At 34.6% G+C, this 16,253-nt stretch overlaps 2 protein-coding genes and 1 long non-coding RNA gene across 6 annotated transcripts; 1 reads left to right on the forward strand and 2 right to left on the reverse strand.

Moving 5' to 3' along the window:
- Positions 1-633: 633 nt before the first annotated feature.
- Positions 634-4,523, reverse strand: LOC135845618 (uncharacterized). Its single transcript, XR_010558783.1, has 4 exons — positions 4,322-4,523; positions 1,300-1,453; positions 988-1,109; positions 634-758 (listed from the first exon to the last, which is right to left on the reverse strand). It is a non-coding gene; the product is annotated as an uncharacterized LOC135845618 (long non-coding RNA).
- A 5,582-nt stretch (positions 4,524-10,105) lies between these two features.
- LOC135846085 (T-complex protein 1 subunit epsilon-like) lies at positions 10,106-12,579 on the forward strand. The gene is made up of 10 exons (XM_065365084.1): positions 10,106-10,318; positions 10,387-10,612; positions 10,699-10,894; positions 10,957-11,149; positions 11,227-11,379; positions 11,456-11,575; positions 11,664-11,849; positions 11,922-12,059; positions 12,139-12,319; positions 12,407-12,579. The coding sequence occupies exons 1-10, from the start codon at positions 10,187-10,189 to the stop codon at positions 12,556-12,558; spliced, it is 1,677 nt and encodes a 558-aa protein (XP_065221156.1). The 5' UTR covers positions 10,106-10,186; the 3' UTR covers positions 12,559-12,579.
- Positions 12,580-12,714: 135 nt separating this feature from the next.
- On the reverse strand, positions 12,715-15,822 carry LOC135846086 (RCC1 and BTB domain-containing protein 1-like). Of its 4 annotated transcripts, none has more exons than XM_065365087.1 (11): positions 15,539-15,818; positions 15,288-15,461; positions 14,963-15,153; positions 14,708-14,839; positions 14,232-14,500; positions 14,024-14,112; positions 13,734-13,912; positions 13,504-13,652; positions 13,254-13,387; positions 12,971-13,190; positions 12,715-12,855 (listed from the first exon to the last, which is right to left on the reverse strand). In XM_065365087.1, the coding sequence occupies exons 1-11, from the start codon at positions 15,615-15,617 to the stop codon at positions 12,852-12,854; spliced, it is 1,620 nt and encodes a 539-aa protein (XP_065221159.1). In that variant the 5' UTR covers positions 15,618-15,818; the 3' UTR covers positions 12,715-12,851. The 4 variants fall into 4 exon arrangements, with proteins under 4 accessions (XP_065221159.1, XP_065221158.1, XP_065221160.1 ...); XM_065365086.1 differs by having other exon boundaries at positions 15,288-15,464; positions 15,539-15,815; XM_065365088.1 differs by having other exon boundaries at positions 13,275-13,387; positions 15,288-15,464; positions 15,539-15,809.
- Between the last annotated feature and the right edge of the window lie 431 nt (positions 15,823-16,253).

Consider the following 16,253-nt stretch of genomic DNA (forward strand, 5'->3'; position numbering starts at 1 on the left):
TCTATTCAAAACCTCATTAAAAATGGGGGGGGGGAAAGAATTTTTAAATTCGCAATTTTTTTACATTGACGCATAGGTAAATGTTTCTCGTTTCTAATACCACCAAACTTCTCATTATTTTTTTCAAATAATTTATCTATTTTTAGAAATAATTTTACAAGTGTGATCGTTTTAAATTTCCAACATAATATGTGAGGAAAAAAAAATGTAAAAAAAGCGCGTTACCCATTTCTAATGAATACAACAAGAACAAACAATAAAAATAACTTGAGAAAATTTCAATTTTCCACAAAAATGTTGAATTTTGAACGTTCGAAATTTAAAAAAAATATAAATAAAACATTACCTATTTGCTGTTATGCAAATTTTAATCTAAGATCGCTGCTCAAAGTGTATCATAATGAGAAATTTATGCGAGAAAAAAAATACAAAATCTCACCCCCCCCCTTCTTTGTGCAGAAAAAGAAAGTATACTTATGGTGGTCTTGCATTCTGCACCTCCTATCCACTTCAAGAAACTCGTGAACGTGAAATTTGCTTCAGCAAAATTTGAAGATCTGAAGGGAATGTTGCATCGAACTCATACAAATGCAAAATAAATACAGTAAGTAAGTATCTTTGATTTACCTGGAGGAATATAATTTTGTACTCGATTTTCAAATTGATTCAGATGATAATTATTGTCCGCATCTATTCTCTATACAGAAGTGATATTTTGGAGTTCGGGTTGTACGAATTGATTTCCCATGTTGTGGACCCTGTAAGTAAATTAACATAAAATTAGAATGAAAAATATTCAAACATTGATATTCGATACGAAGTTTGGTCGATCGCCTTTTAATCATTGACAAATAAATTTTCCTTGAAATACCTATGGAAATTGTTTCCGAAGAAAACTTTTTCAGCAAAATGAGGAACACTCAAAGGAAATATCCTTGTCAAATTCGTACGAATGCAAAATGAATAAAATATTAAACTTCAATTTACCTGGTTCATGGAGAATTTTGTGGCTAAATTATCACAGAACAGCGAAAAAGGATCTCTCGTTCGTGAGGTTTGATTATACTTAATACAGCAGCGGCAAAAATATAAGTATCGCCGATAAGCACCTAAAACATTAAAGAAAAAAATTTAATTGCTTTTACAATTTGTATTGTGTCATATTGAGGAACAATCGCACAGAAGTTTCGAAACAAGCAAGAACGTACCTAATGATGATCATATTATATTGTGTCGAGTTCGACTGCATGCAAAATGAATATGTACATTGTACATAAGTACATTCAACTTTCAATTTACCTGATTCTCAAAGGGTCAAGTGGTCAAATCTCGTATCATACGACAGCGACACAGGATTTCCTTGTGAGGTGTGATTTCAATACACAGTGCAGAAGGAATGTACGAGTAGGTATCGCAATAGGATGCCTGATTGGATGTGAGAGGCGAACAACACCTAAAACATTTTGAGAAAAAATTATACAAATTAGTGCTTTTAATTAAGAAAAAAATGAATAGAAGTTTCAGAACATGCGAAAACGTAAATAATTTATGATCATTGTTTTTAAATTAAATTACAAAAAAATTATCACAACGATATGATCAATTGAAAAACTGAATTGATTAGATATGGATTCGATAACACTCAAACAGAATTTAGAGCACCTCAAGCACCTGTCAATTTTCCTCCACTTGAAAACAGAAATGCGCATACGCAACAATTTTTCAGAGCTGACTATATAGGGTGTCTGGTGACTGGATGTCAAAAATTCTGATTATAACCGAGTACGATTTTTAAAAAAACTTAATATGGAGATTGACAAGTTGCCTATCTATAAAATTTAAGGGGCAACCGAGCTTTGAAAAAAATTGCAAAAAAACGTACCTATATTCGACCTTGGGAATGGGTAGTACTTTGAAAAATAAACAAATTTTGTCATTATGAATTTTTGCTGAACTTGAAGAGGCCAGAAATATTTGTTTCTTTTAAAATATTATGTTGTAAAATTTTTCTGGTCCCTTGAATATCAAAGTTGGGCAAAAATTCATAATAACAAAATTTGTTTATTTTTCAAAGTACTACCCATTCCCAAGGTCGAATATACGTTTTTTTGCAATTTTTTTCAAACCTCGGTTGCCCCTTAAATTTGAAAGATAGGCAACTTGTCCATCTCCATATTACGTTTTTTCAAGTCGTACCTGGTTATAACCAAATTTGAAGTTCTAACACACACTCACCAAACAACCTACCCTGTAGAGTTGTTCACTTGTTCTCAGCATAAAATTATGATAATTCAAAATTGACGAAATTTCGGTAAAATCAAATAAAACTGAACTGCCTCCAAAAATATTATCCTAGATCACTCTCCAAAAAAATACTCCAATCCTAAATCACCATGAAAAAAATTGATGCAAACTGCAAAGTCACGAAAAAAAAATTATTCAAAATCAACACAAAAAAAGTCATTTAAAATCATCACAAAAAACTGATTCAAATAATATACCTAGTAAATGTTTTTTCAATTCACTATGAGAAATATCCATTCAAAATTACACAACAGAAACATTAAATTAAGGTAAATGCATCCCCCTTAATTATAATTTCAGGGATTTTTTCAAACTAGCTTTCTAGATTGTAGGATATTTTCACGTAAAAAAATAGAAGAAAAAAAAACTCAAATTAGCTATTTCAATTTTTTTGTATGCTTCTCATAAAATTCAAATTTGACACATTTTCAACGACAAAATTAAAAAAATTATAGAACGAGTCGAATAGGTAAAGGAGAAAACTCGAATTAAGTTCTCAAAACGAAGAGTCGAAGACAGATACTCATTAAGCTTTTCCCAGGTCCAGAGTCACCTGAAAAATTCAATTCCTCATCTTGCGAAATACCATTCAAATGAGTGCTTAAATGCGATTCACAAAAAGCTTGCCGATACCAACGTACTATATGCTAACACTAATACTTGAGAACATTTTCGACTTGATAATTGATTTTCTAAAACTCAAATTTGATACAGGTAGTACTTATGTCAATTTTCCATAAAAATTCAAAACATGAAAACCTAAATCAAAATTTTTGAGCACCGTGTTCTCTATTTCCCAAAATTAGCTTTCAACCAGTACTTTTAGTTTTCAGAAAACCTCAGAAAAAAATGGTAAAAACGGTACAAACAAATTTTGAAAAATTAGGTACGCACGATCTAGTAAAAAAAAATCATCGACACTCGACAGTATTATCAAAAGCACGAAAAGTTGAATAAAACCTGCTTCTGCTGCACCTTGCAAGATTGCGCATACCTGCCTACATGGTTATACACACATACTATACATATAATAGTCACATATCGTCGAACGTGAAAGAAAAAAAAATAAACATTGACTAAAAAACACCAAAACTTTTGAACAGGGTGCTCACAGTAACATCGAGCCCGAGCGTAACTGACAAAATGCGCAAGAACTTTCGTGCCGCCGCCGCGCTCTTGGTAGCGTTGCGATTGAGTCAAAGTCAACGGTTGATCTTATGAACCATCGAAATCGCGCCACGAAAATTCACGCTCACGCAACTGCACTGGATTTTATTGAGCACCTTGTATGTAGTAGGTAACGTACATTAATACAAATTACAAAAAAATCGGATTAAATCGGATCAATTTCAGTCAAATTAAAACGACGCAAAGTTTACTAACCCCTACCTACACCGAACTCCAACACAATAGATGAATAGAAAGAGAAAGATTTAGCCAGCGAGTAGCGAACGATGCCACTCACAGTCACTCACTCAATCATTCTTCATTTAAACGAAATGAAATAATACCTAATAAATAATAATTCACACAATAATATTCTATAGTCTACACCACGATTCCACATCTCATCCATAGGTCCTATCTAATATTCACGAAACACAATAATAATACCTAATAATTTGGCTGCTTTTTCTACCACTACAATGACTCAAATCCGTGCACGTAACTTAAGTATCTGTCACTGTCTACTACTTCTTATAAACACGAACGATCGAAAAAAAAACACACAAGAAACACAATTTGGAATACGTATTCGAATTCGAAACCAAAAGCACATCGTAATACAATAGCACGAACAGATCGGCTCGAAGGAGTTTACTTTTACGACCTCAGCAATCTCGAGTCACACCGCCGGTCATCGATGCACAATTCAAAAAATACTAAATATCAAGAATTACGAAATAAATGCAATGTACGTAGCTCCAAACTAGCATAATATAGTGACATAATATCATTTGAGTCATCACCACTACTCAAAAATTAGCATTATGTATATTTAGTGTTTTATACTTACAGTAAATCACATGGCCGAATCGCCGCCAACTTCTTCCACTCGAAATGAATAAAAAATCACGAAATCCAGAATCGAATTAATTAACAACCGATACGCTTCACTAAATGCAAGCGAAAACGAAAAAAATATCACGACATTGCGGGCAAAATTAATGGAAAATTAATTAAAAGAAATGAGCTATAAAATTTAACGTGAAGTTACCACCGCCATTATGCAAAATTGAACAAGAATTCCAAGAAGTGGAAAGCAGCAGGGTCTTTCACCTCGTGTTACGTGTTCTGAAGTTCCAAGAAGTTCAACGAGTTCAAGGACACTTCTCTTTGGAATTTGGATTCAGTTTTTTCTGCATAATTTTTTGTGAATTTTTTTTCAACCAATCAACGGCCACAAAAAATTACGGTAAAAACTCGAAATTACAACTTTTGAGATTTTTTTATTTTTTTCGTCTCTCTCTCTCTCCCCTCCACTCGTGTTTCGTTTTTGTTTTTTCTGATAAGTGATAAGGTCAAAGTTCAATCACCGATTTTCGAATTTTCCTCACTTTAATTAAATTAATTTTGCTAGGTAGTTGAAATAAAGTACACGATATAGGTACTCATCAATTAATCATTAATCATAAAACCAGTCCTATTGTTCGAAAATGAAGAAAGATAACTTTGGTTATATGTTTGAGATTTGGATCAATTTGGATTAGAAACCGTTCCAGTTTTGAACTTTTGATCGATTTTATTTACGAATTTCGAATTTTGTGTTTAAAATTAGCCGAGATATGGAAGAAGATGACAAAACCTCAATGGATTATGTGTCGATAAGTCCACACTTTGTTATGGTTTTGTTTAGAACTGTTGGAAATATAGCAAACTCTGCTCTATATTATAACTCGTAATAGTGGTAACCCTGCTATTACTGATGAGTCAGCTTCAAGCTGCTGTACGAGCGATTAAACTAAACCTATACCTAGTTAGTCGTTTTATGTATTCTGAGATGTAAATATATTGTAAAATGTATTCGGCGTTCGTTTATTACAACATGGTAGCAGAGCGAGGTTCGATTTTCGATTTTTTATGAATGAATTAAAAACTGTCAATTTTGTGATTTCGTGTATTTGAAATATTAATAACGAGATATTTCAATCGCGAGTGTGATTAAAATGGCATCCGGAAATTCAATCAGTCTCGAAAAATATGGAGTTACTGCTTTTGATGGCAACAACGCCGTTTTTAATAATTGGAAGTACAGAGTTGAATTGGTCCTAAAGTCCAGAACAGCTTTCGAGTCAGTGCAGAAGAAGACAGAAAAAGATGATGACGCAAAAGACCTTTTGGCGCGGACTATTATTGTGGCTTGCCTATCTGACACTGTGCTGGAAGATATCAAAGACTGCAAAACAGCTTATGACATGTGGGACACCCTGAGTAAAAAATATGAGAAAAGCAACGTTACCAGTAAGTTACTATTGAGAAGAAAATATTCGAATTTTACTGTGAACCCAAAGAAAAGCTTGGAGGAAGAATTCAAACGTTTTGACGAATTAATAAGAACATTAAAAGTAGCTGGAATAAATTATGACGAGGAAGAAAAATGCTCTACTTTACTTAATGGTATGCCTGAAGAATATGAATCAGTTGTAACAGCTATTGAAGTATCTGCAAAAGATGATGGTTTGGTATTGGCTAAAGTTAAAGCTGAATTAGAAGATCATGAAACGAAGTTGAAAATAAAAAAGGAAGAAAAGAGTCAAAAGGAACCTGAACAAACTTCATTTATGGCAGTTGGTAGTAATCGCGGCAGGCGAGGTAATTATCGAGGTTCAGGAAATCGTGGTGGAAGTTTTCGGCCGAATAACAGACAGGACGGACATCAACATAATGGTGAAAATTCTCAACATCAACGAGCCGATTTTCGTCATCCTACTGGTGGTTTTCAGCAGCAGAATAATGATTTTCAACGTCCGAGTCCAAGATGTCATGGTTGTGGTGAAATTGGTCATATCAGGAAATATTGTCATTCTGGTTATGGTTCAAATGGTCGTGGACGAGGTTTTCAACGTGGTTATCAGCATAATAATTATCATAGAGGTAATTTTGGTAGAGGTAATAATGATGCAAATTTGAGTTTTCGTGATAATAATTATAAAAGGGAAACGTTTTTTGTATATGCTGGTAATACTGAATTAAGCTACGATGACGAAAATAGTGAATATGTTACGTTTATTTTAGATAGTGGTTGTAATCAGCATTTGGTAAAGGACCCTATTTTATGTAATGAGAAGAAACTAAATTTGACTATAGGTCTTGCTGAGTCTGGTAGTAAAATGGTTGGAGATGTGTGTGGTGACCTTGATGTAAAATGTATGGAGTCTGGCAAAGAAATTACTATCAGTGACGTCTTGTATTTGAAAGGTTTACGAAGAAATTTGTTATCTGTGTCTCAGATCGAAGAAAAAGGTTTTATCATGCATGTGGGTAATGGAAAAATTGATATCTGCAAACACGGCGAAATTTATGCTACAGCTTATCGTAGGAATGGTTTATATTTTATCAAGTTTTTATTGCTGAGCCAGCCGGAAACGAATTATGGCAGTTATCCGTCGTCTAATAATCAAGAGTTAGAACTATGGCACCGGAGGTTTGGTCATCTAAATTACTCAACGTTAAAAGAAATGATCGATAAAAAAGTATTGGATGATTTGTGTGTTAAGGGTGACCTTGAGACGTGCGATGAGAAATGCGAAGTGTGTGTGTTAGCCAAGCATCACAAGCGGTCATATAATTCTGTCAACGATGCGCGAAGTAGTGAACCATTAGAGCTGATTCATTCTGATATTTGCGGTCCTATTGATCCTACATCACGCGACGGATATAGGTATTTTGTTTCTTTTATCGACGACTTTACTGGTTTCAAGGCAGTGTATTTTTTAAAGCAGAAAAGCGAAATGTTTGAGAAATTTAAGGAGTTTCAAGCTTGGATTTGTAATTGGATGGGTAAAAGGATTTGTAGGTTAAGGTGTGATCAAGGTGGTGAATATCGAAGTAGGGAGTTTATGAGTTATTGTAGGAGTTTAGGAATCCGTATTAATTTTACACCTGCTTATGAGTCTCAGATGAATGGTGTGGCAGAAAGGTATAATCGAAGTGTTTGTGAGAAAAGCAGAGCTATTTTAGCGGAATCTGGATTACCTAAGACGTTTTGGAAAGAAGCAGTTGAGTATGCAAATTATTTATTGAATAGGTCTCTGACTAGAGGTACGAAAAGTGAAAAACCGCCAGCTGAAATAATCTATGGGAAAAGGATCAGTGTGAAAAATCTTCATGTGTTTGGTTGTCGTGCCTATTGTCTTATTGATGGAAAATTTAGAAAGAAATTTGATGAAAAAAGTGGAAAGGGTTATTTCGTTGGAATAGAAGAAGGAGGATATAAAGTGTGGGTACCTGAAGAGAGGAGAATTAAATTTTCGAGTTGTGTAGAATTTGATGAGTCGAAGTTGTATAAGGATAGGGATGTGCGTTATGTAGATAACCTAGTGGAGAATGTGAATGAGGAGGATAAGGTAGAAGTTGAGGAAGAAAGTTCTGATAAAGATGAAACTGAAGGTAAAGGAGAAGAAAAGCGAGTGAAAAGAAAAAGAAAAGTGCCGAAGAAGTTTGATGATTATGAGGTGGAAATTCATTATGCGAGTGTGGATGACGTGCCTGAAAATTTTGAGGAAGCAATTCGTTCGAAAGAGAGTGAAAAATGGAAACAGGCTATGGAGGAAGAGTTGAATTCGATGTATGAGAACGAAGTGTGGGTGTTAGAGCCGAGAAAGGAAGGTGAAAAGGTAATAGGGACCAAATGGGTGTTTTCTATTAAAAATAAAGGGTGTAAAAATGAACGTTATAAGGCTAGGTTGGTGGCACAGGAATATAATTCGTCAAATAATGCGCCAGTTGAGCAAACTTATGCACCAGTAGTGCAAAAGACAACCGTTCGAAGTGTTTTATCCGTTGCTCATCAGAGGAAAATGCATTTACGTCAGGGTGATTTCAAAACTGCGTATTTGAATGGTAAGGTAGAAGGTAAAGTGTTGATTAAGCAGCCACCAGGTTTTGAAAAAGGGAAAAATCTTGTGTGTAAATTGAATCGGACAATTTATGGTTTGAGAAGGTCCTCAAGGTCATGGAATAAGTGTTTGCATGAGTATTTGTTAAAATTAGGTTTTGTCCAATCAGAATCGGATCGGTGTTTGTACGTAAGGTTTAAAAATGGTAGGTACACTTATTTCCTACTTTATGTTGACGATTATTTGTTGGTATCCGATGACCTTCGTGAACTCAACGTTATAGTAAAGGCGTTAGGCGATCGTTTTAAGATGGTTGATTTAGGTGTTCCCAGTAAATTTATTGGTATAAATATAGAACGTGACGAATCGGTTATGAAACTGCATCAGGCCGATTTTATTGAAAAGTTGTTGAGTGATTATGGAATGTTAGAGTGTCTTCCGATTGATTCTCCGATGGAGGTTAATTTTTTATCGAATACTGACGATAACGAGTTGTGTGATCAGCCATATAGGGAATTGATAGGTTCACTTTTATACTTATCAACGAATACGAGGCCGGATATAGCGTTTGCCGTGAATGTTCTTAGTCGTTTCCAGGAAAATCCTACTAAAGCGAAGTGGGTTGCGTTGAAAAGAATTCTGAGATATTTGAAAGGAACTATGACGATTGGATTAATGTATACTCGAAACGAGGGGGATATTTTAAGAGCTTATGCTGATGCTGATTTTGGATCTGATTGTGTAGACAGAAAATCTGTTACTGGATTTGTGATCGAAGTGTTTGGAAACGTTGTAGGATGGGGTACTAGGAAGCAAAATATAGTTGCACTCAGTTCTACTGAGGCCGAGTATGTAGCTTTGTCTACTACTGTGAGTGAGTGTCTGGGTGTTTTACAAGTGTTGGAAAGTTTAGGTTTAGAAACGATTTGTGTTGTTTTCGAAGATAACGAGAGTGCTATACATATTAGCAAAGCTGTGGAAAATACTAAACGTACAAAACATATTGACGTAAGGTTTCATTTTATTCGCGATTATATTGATAAAGGTATTGTTAAGGTTAATTATATTAATACTAAGGAACAGAAGGCCGACTTATTAACCAAGTCGTTGCCCAAACAGACGTTTATGTATCTTCGAAATTTGTTGAATTTAAGTTTCTAGGTTTCATACCTACTAAGTATAAGATTATTTGATTTTAGTTTTGGATTATTTTATCAAGATATTTTATTATTATACCCATGCAGAGTTTGAGGGAGAGTGTTGGAAATATAGCAAACTCTGCTCTATATTATAACTCGTAATAGTGGTAACCCTGCTATTACTGATGAGTCAGCTTCAAGCTGCTGTACGAGCGATTAAACTAAACCTATACCTAGTTAGTCGTTTTATGTATTCTGAGATGTAAATATATTGTAAAATGTATTCGGCGTTCGTTTATTACAACAAGAACTCATACATCTCATCTGCTAAGCTTCATAATATCTACACATGCTCTTACTGACGAAGCTATCGAAGTACAGAAGTTCGTAAGTTTCCCTGTTCTTCTCTCTACAATTTGTATACCTACTAGCATCATGTCACTCTTCAGTTGTTTTGTTCTCATTCATAGAAATATGCAACAGACGGGAACAACTTCGTCAAAATAAATGAAAGAACTCGAAATCATTCCGGTCAAGAAATAGATGGTTACCTATACCAAACACGAAACCTAAATCGTTTTTCCTTCGTGGACGATAAATTTACATAGGTATACAACAGAAAAAACAATCATCATCTGGAGATCTTCTTGAGTAATCACATTTATCTATTGTTTAAAATTTAAAATGAATCGCAATACGAAAACCGGAAAAGAGAAGTATGCTAGTCATATGACATTTGACGAATATGGTCGACCGTTCATCATTTTACGAGAACAAGCTGAAAAAGAGCAGATCAGCGGCGTTGATGTGATCAAGGTAAGAGCTTCATTATTGAAATTATTACAGTGTAATGCCTATTTCATAACGATTTCGGTGTTGTTTAGGGTCATATTTTAGCAGCCAAAGCTGTAACATCAATAATGAAGTCATCCCTGGGTCCTAAAAGTTTAGACAAAGCTATGCTATCCCCTGATGGAGATTTAATCGTTACCAACGATGGTGTCACGATTTTACAACAAATGGACGTAGATCATGCCATCGCAAAATTATTAGTCGAGTTATCAGAATGCCAAGATAGTGGAGTAGGAGACGGTACCACGGGTGTTGTTGGTAGGTAAAATACAATGTATGTGAAAAAGTAAAAGAAATTCACGTCCGATATTACTAATCGTTTTTCGTATATCTATGTATACTAGTTTTAGCAGGCGCTTTATTAGAAGAAGTAGATAAATTAATCGAGAAAGGAATTCATCCGATTAGAATTGCTGACGGGTTCGAATTAGCTGCTCAGTTTTGTATGAAACATTTGGACTCGATTAGCGAACAGATTTCGGTGGATAAAAATAAAGATTTTTTGAAGCGAATCGCTATGACGTCGTTGAGATCAAAAATGTAAGTTTTATAACAACCAGCGTCAGAGTTTGGCCGAATAATAAAATTATTGTTTTTCGCAGAGTTAGCAAATGCACCGAGAAGTTCGCTGAAATGGCCGTCGAAGCAGTTTTGAAAGTTGCAGATCTTGAAAACAACTTCATCGATTTGGAACGTATCAAAATGGATGGTAAAACTGGCGGTTCGTTGGAAGATACCATGTTGGTGAATGGTGTTGCTCTAGAACAGCAATTCTCTCACCCTCATATGGAAAAGGTTAGTTTTGTTTGACATAAACTAAAGCAGAACTTCTCTTGTTTGATTATACTTACCTATTCGTTCAACTTGCGTAGGAATTGACGAAAGCTGCAATTGCTGTCGTAGCTTGTGGATTGGAAATGCCCAAACCGAATCAAGTGAAAGCTTATTTAGAAATGGCATCTGTCGATACATTTAAAGAAGTTGAAGAATACGAACAAGAAATTTACGACCTGATGGTTAACAAAGTGAGTACGATTTGTACCTATGCTTGAAAGTTTCTTGACAAGTTTTTTTAACGAACGATATACCTATTTAATGCAGCTTGTTGAAGTTGGAGCGAATTGTGTAGTTTGTCAAGCAGGAATCGAAGATACCGCGAATTATTTGTTGTTACGTACAAACACGATAGGCTTGCGATATGTTTCCGAACGTGAAATCGAAGTAAGAGCGAATTTGTATCATTATTATAATGACTAGTGATTGATAGTATGAACAGAATGCTGATTTGGATCTGTTTTTATTATTATAGCTCATGCGAAGTGCCACTGGTGCCAAAGTAGTAGCACGATTTGAAGATCTAACGAACGAAAAACTTGGATTTGCTGGATCAATTCGAGAAATATCGATAGGTACCGATAATAGTCGACTGGTTCTTTTTGAAGATTGTCTGAACTCTTCAGTTGTAACGATATTAATTCGCGGAGGCAATAGTCTTGTAAGTCGATGATGGTAATTTTTTTTGTTTCGTTTTTGTCAATTTTTATTCGTTAAATAACGTTCATTTCAGATCATCGAAGAAGCGAAAAGAAGTTTCCACGATGCTCTGTGTATGATTAAAAATCTTATTCTTGAAAATAAAATTGTTTACGGAGGTGGATCTTGCGAATTGTCTTGCGCTATTGCGGTCTCAAAGGAAGCTGATAAAGTACGTTGACATTATAGGCAAGCTATAGGTATAAGTAATTATACGTAATCCAAACATCGTCGCATTATTTTTTCTATAGATTTCAACCTTGGAACAGTATTCATTTCGAGCTTTCGCCGATGCTTTAGAAAGTATCCCTATTACGTTAGCGGAAAATTGTGGTTATTCTCCCATCCATTTGGTCACAGAAACAAGATCGAGACAAATTTTAGAAGAAAATCCTTTCTTAGGAATAGATTGCATGCAGGAAGGAACCAGCGGTAGGATGAAAATATTGCGAATTTCGTTCGAATTAGTAATGTACCTATACCTATACTTTTACTTACAAAGCTGCAATAATTTTTCAGATATGAAAAAGCAACAAGTAATCGAAACCTTGCGCAGCAAAAAACAGCAAATACTTTCAGCGATGCAAGTTGTCAAACAAATTTTGAAAATTGACGAAGTTAGAGCTACTGATAAAAATTATGGTAAACATGCTCCCGGACAATTTTTCTAATAATACGTGAATTTTGTACTCGTAATGTTTATTGTTTAAATTCTCTCGTTAGAAAAATGATGAAATTGTATGTAGATACACGAAACCTTATTGTTTATACAAAGTAGATATACGTAATTTTAAATTCTTACAATATAAATAGATTCGAAGACATCAGATTTCTTTCTTTGGCAGTTGTGTCATGATTTCATGATCACAATGACTTCGTCTTACCTGTCTGAAGAACCAGGCATCCTACTTTGTAGATAAAATTAAGAATTGTATATAAACCACTCGCGAATGATGTTGGATTTTCATCTAAAAAGAAAAAAATTATACACATTTTCAAAACGTATAGCTATAAATTGATTAATATGGAAAACTGAGGTACATATTTTGAAAACTTGTTGGTAAAATTTGAATTCACACCTACTTTAAGGGATGTTTCAGTTCGGGTTTGTTGTTCCCATAGAATACCACACAGTAATTCATTAACTTATTAAGAATGCTTCTCATCTTTGTTGATTTCATCATCTGTTCTACGCAATAAAACAAATAAAAAACATTTTCAACAGTAATCTTGATCTGTATCAATAACACACAACGTTCGGCCAAGTGTTCTACATCCAACTCATTCGCCAAATCGAGTAATTCTGCAAAAGAAACAAAACTTCATAAAATGCACGTGAGTTCATATTGTGAACAAAGGTAGGTACCTATCTCGATTTTGTTTCTACCTATAAGGTCGTTGAAGGGTAACGTGACGTCGATTTGATCGGTGTACAGGTATTTCAGAAAAGCTTTCATGACGTTGAAATTGTAGTTTTCTGTAGCTTCTAGAACTCTATACCTATGTATATAAATTTCGTTTAGTTCAAGAATATGGACGTTTTCAGCCATTCGTTAGTTTAATCCAATTTTCAAAAATAACTCCAAAAAAAGTGCACCAACAAGTTAAATGGTTACCTTTTTAATTTAATTTTTTTCTCACACTCATGACACAGTCGATCTTCTTGAAATAATTTAGCAAAATATTCACATCGAGAGGATAACACGGATGTATGAGTCAGAATAATTCTACTGCCCACTTCAATGCACACGTCACAGGACTTGACCTAAAGTAAAACGTCATTGATTTCATTACAATGAACAAAATTTGCAAACTGAAAAAATTATCACAGATTTGAATAACTTACCGGTCCAGGTGATTCGAATTCAAAGTCAGGTAACTCAAATTTTTTCATTGGCTCAGAAATTGTAGGGGATATTTCGTTTACGTTCATCGATTTATAAGTTACCAAAGGATTCGCATAATGAAAGAACGCTTTATGAAGCGAATAAAACGGTGTAAGCTTAGGTTTGAACATGGGCGCTCCTGAAATCAACAATAACACTTCAATTAATACTAAATTGTATCTAAGTATGTAAATTGTATGCAGGTACCTACACGAAATCAGGTTATTTTAAAATTTATGGAATTTCTTACCTCGGCCTTTGCCCCACATATACACTTTTCCACTTTCAGTCAAGACAGCTGACAGGGAACAAAAACGACTAGCAGCAATATCAACAATCCTACACACGAAAAAAATCATACATCAACATTTACGTAGTATAGGGCTGTGGTATGTAAGTCTCATTATACATATTTCATAGATTGTACCTAACGTTTGTTAGCATCATTCATAACGTACTTTTCCTCAAAAGATGAATTGAGTACAAATCTGCTTTCACGAGGCACCTCAGGCGTATCTAGTCCCAGCTCACCTTCTTGATTACTGCCTATCACAAATAAACGACCAAGTTCATCCAGAGCAAGCGCGTGTGAGGATCCACAAACCATTTTCTTAATTCCCTCAAGATCAGTCAAATGAAAAGTCTTCACTTCGCAGCCATTTTCATCACGACTATCATTATAATCACTAGCTGAAAAGTCAATGTCATTGATAATCGCCTTTGCTACCTGGAAATTCAAATTCCACATAATATTATGTAAGTACGTATGAGCAGAATTTTCCTCACGTAAATGATTATAATTTTGTAAGATTATCGCAATTCAATCGACGATCGTTGTTTTCTATATGAAAAATTTGAATTCCTGTATTTTTCGAATTTCCATCTTTATATCTTAATGCGAAATTTGAAAGGGAAGTAATGAGATGATAATTACTGTTCCGTTTTCCAATAACGAAATATAATATTCTCCGGTAGTCATATAAAACACATTGAGCGGTTTTGCACTTTCTGAACTACATGAGTTTATCAGATATTTCGATTTTTCGCCAAATTCGAATAAATAAATCTGTAGGTATTATATACAAACAAAGGTGATAAAAATTCAATTGTATACATAAATAGTTGAGTAAATTTAATTATGTAGAAGTTGAATGAATAAGTTTTAATAAGAAAGTTCCATTTTATTTACCTTTCCATCATCGCATACAGCCAGATTCCTTCCAGCTGGTCCAATAGCAATGTCAACTACGAACAGTCCTCGTAATTCAACAACTTCTTGAGGTACAAAATATGGGGCAACATCAGCGTCGGAAGATCCATAACCGAAAACTTTGCCTTCTTCGGTACAAATGAAAACTTGACTGATGCCAAGTATACATTCTGAAAAATGGTCAAACAAGTGCAGGTAATTAGATAAATTACGAAAGTATCAGCATCTCAATTCTAATTCTGTTTCCAAAACGTAAATTATGTGTAGATTGTAGGTATGTAAATAAGGTATAATTATACAATACTTTTAATTTGTTTGCCACACAACTCAGAAATGTTGACCGGTTCATAAAAGCGTTCTTTAACATCAAAGTTTTCTGACGACAAAACTCTTCCACAGCATTCGATAATACCTCCAGCAGCGTATACATTTTGGTTTTTCATGACAAAGATGGCATTTCCAAGTTCATAATCATTGCCTCCTCGAAATAAACGTTGTTGATGAGAATGATGAAACAGTTTACAAAAATAGAGAGGGTAAAGTTTGATGTCTTACTCCAAACTTCGAAAGCTTGAATTTGTTCGAGGAAATCGTCACTGAGTTCCCAATCACAAAGGTATCTCCGAATAACCATTCCGAATTTTTAATTATGAAGCATTAGTAGCACAATGATGCAACACATTACAATAGCTTAACACAACCAAAGTCCAAAACACAATAAACAGTTAAACACATGAAATATCATCTGAAACGTCTGTCAGCTAGTCAGCTCTGTCGTACCTGATAGCTCTGTCTTCTGTCTCTGTCTTTGTCACGTGTCGATTTACCACCTACCGTACCCTACCATACCCTACCATACCCCGCTCAATTATAATAATCTCTACACGCTGACCCCGCTGACGCTTACGGCTTACCAAAACCAAATATTGCCCTACTGGAAAATGAGCGATTTGAATCATAGAAGGACACGAATTTTTTTAATTTTTTCACGTTTTTGTTCTTTGATCTTCATGTTGAGGAGCGTTCTTATTGTTCTCAGACTCACGTCAGTTAAGATTTACTGATTTAGGATTTACCGTCGACGGGATTTACGAATTATATCAGATCAGACCGATATTTTGCTGGATGAGGCGGGAGAGTTCAAAAACTTTCATCGCTCTCAGTAATCGACATATTCAAAATAACAATAATTTTTTAAACTTCAATCATTGGATGATGCTGAAAAAAATTTGCGGTCATTTAAATGAATTCATCTTCTCTTGATAAGAGT

The sequence above is a fragment of the Planococcus citri genome, chromosome 4 (assembly GCF_950023065.1).
Source record: "Planococcus citri chromosome 4, ihPlaCitr1.1, whole genome shotgun sequence".
NCBI lineage: Eukaryota > Metazoa > Arthropoda > Insecta > Hemiptera > Pseudococcidae > Planococcus > Planococcus citri.

Excerpts from the sequence above, each read along its gene's own strand:
- LOC135846085 (XM_065365084.1), top strand. The coding sequence starts at position 10,187 with ATGAATCGCAATACGAAAACCGGAAAAGAGAAGTATGCTAGTCATATG. Across the intron at positions 10,319-10,386 it reads GCGGCGTTGATGTGATCAAG|GGTCATATTTTAGCAGCCAA; the intron begins GTAAGAGCTTCA and ends GGTGTTGTTTAG. Across the intron at positions 11,150-11,226 it reads CTCACCCTCATATGGAAAAG|GAATTGACGAAAGCTGCAAT; the intron begins GTTAGTTTTGTT and ends CAACTTGCGTAG.
- LOC135846086 (XM_065365086.1), bottom strand. The coding sequence starts at position 15,617 with ATGGTTATTCGGAGATACCTTTGTGATTGGGAACTCAGTGACGATTTC. Across the intron at positions 14,501-14,707 it reads CGTTATTGGAAAACGGAACA|GTAGCAAAGGCGATTATCAA; the intron begins GTAATTATCATC and ends TTGAATTTCCAG. Across the intron at positions 13,388-13,503 it reads AAAAAAATTAAATTAAAAAG|GTATAGAGTTCTAGAAGCTA; the intron begins GTAACCATTTAA and ends TTATATACATAG.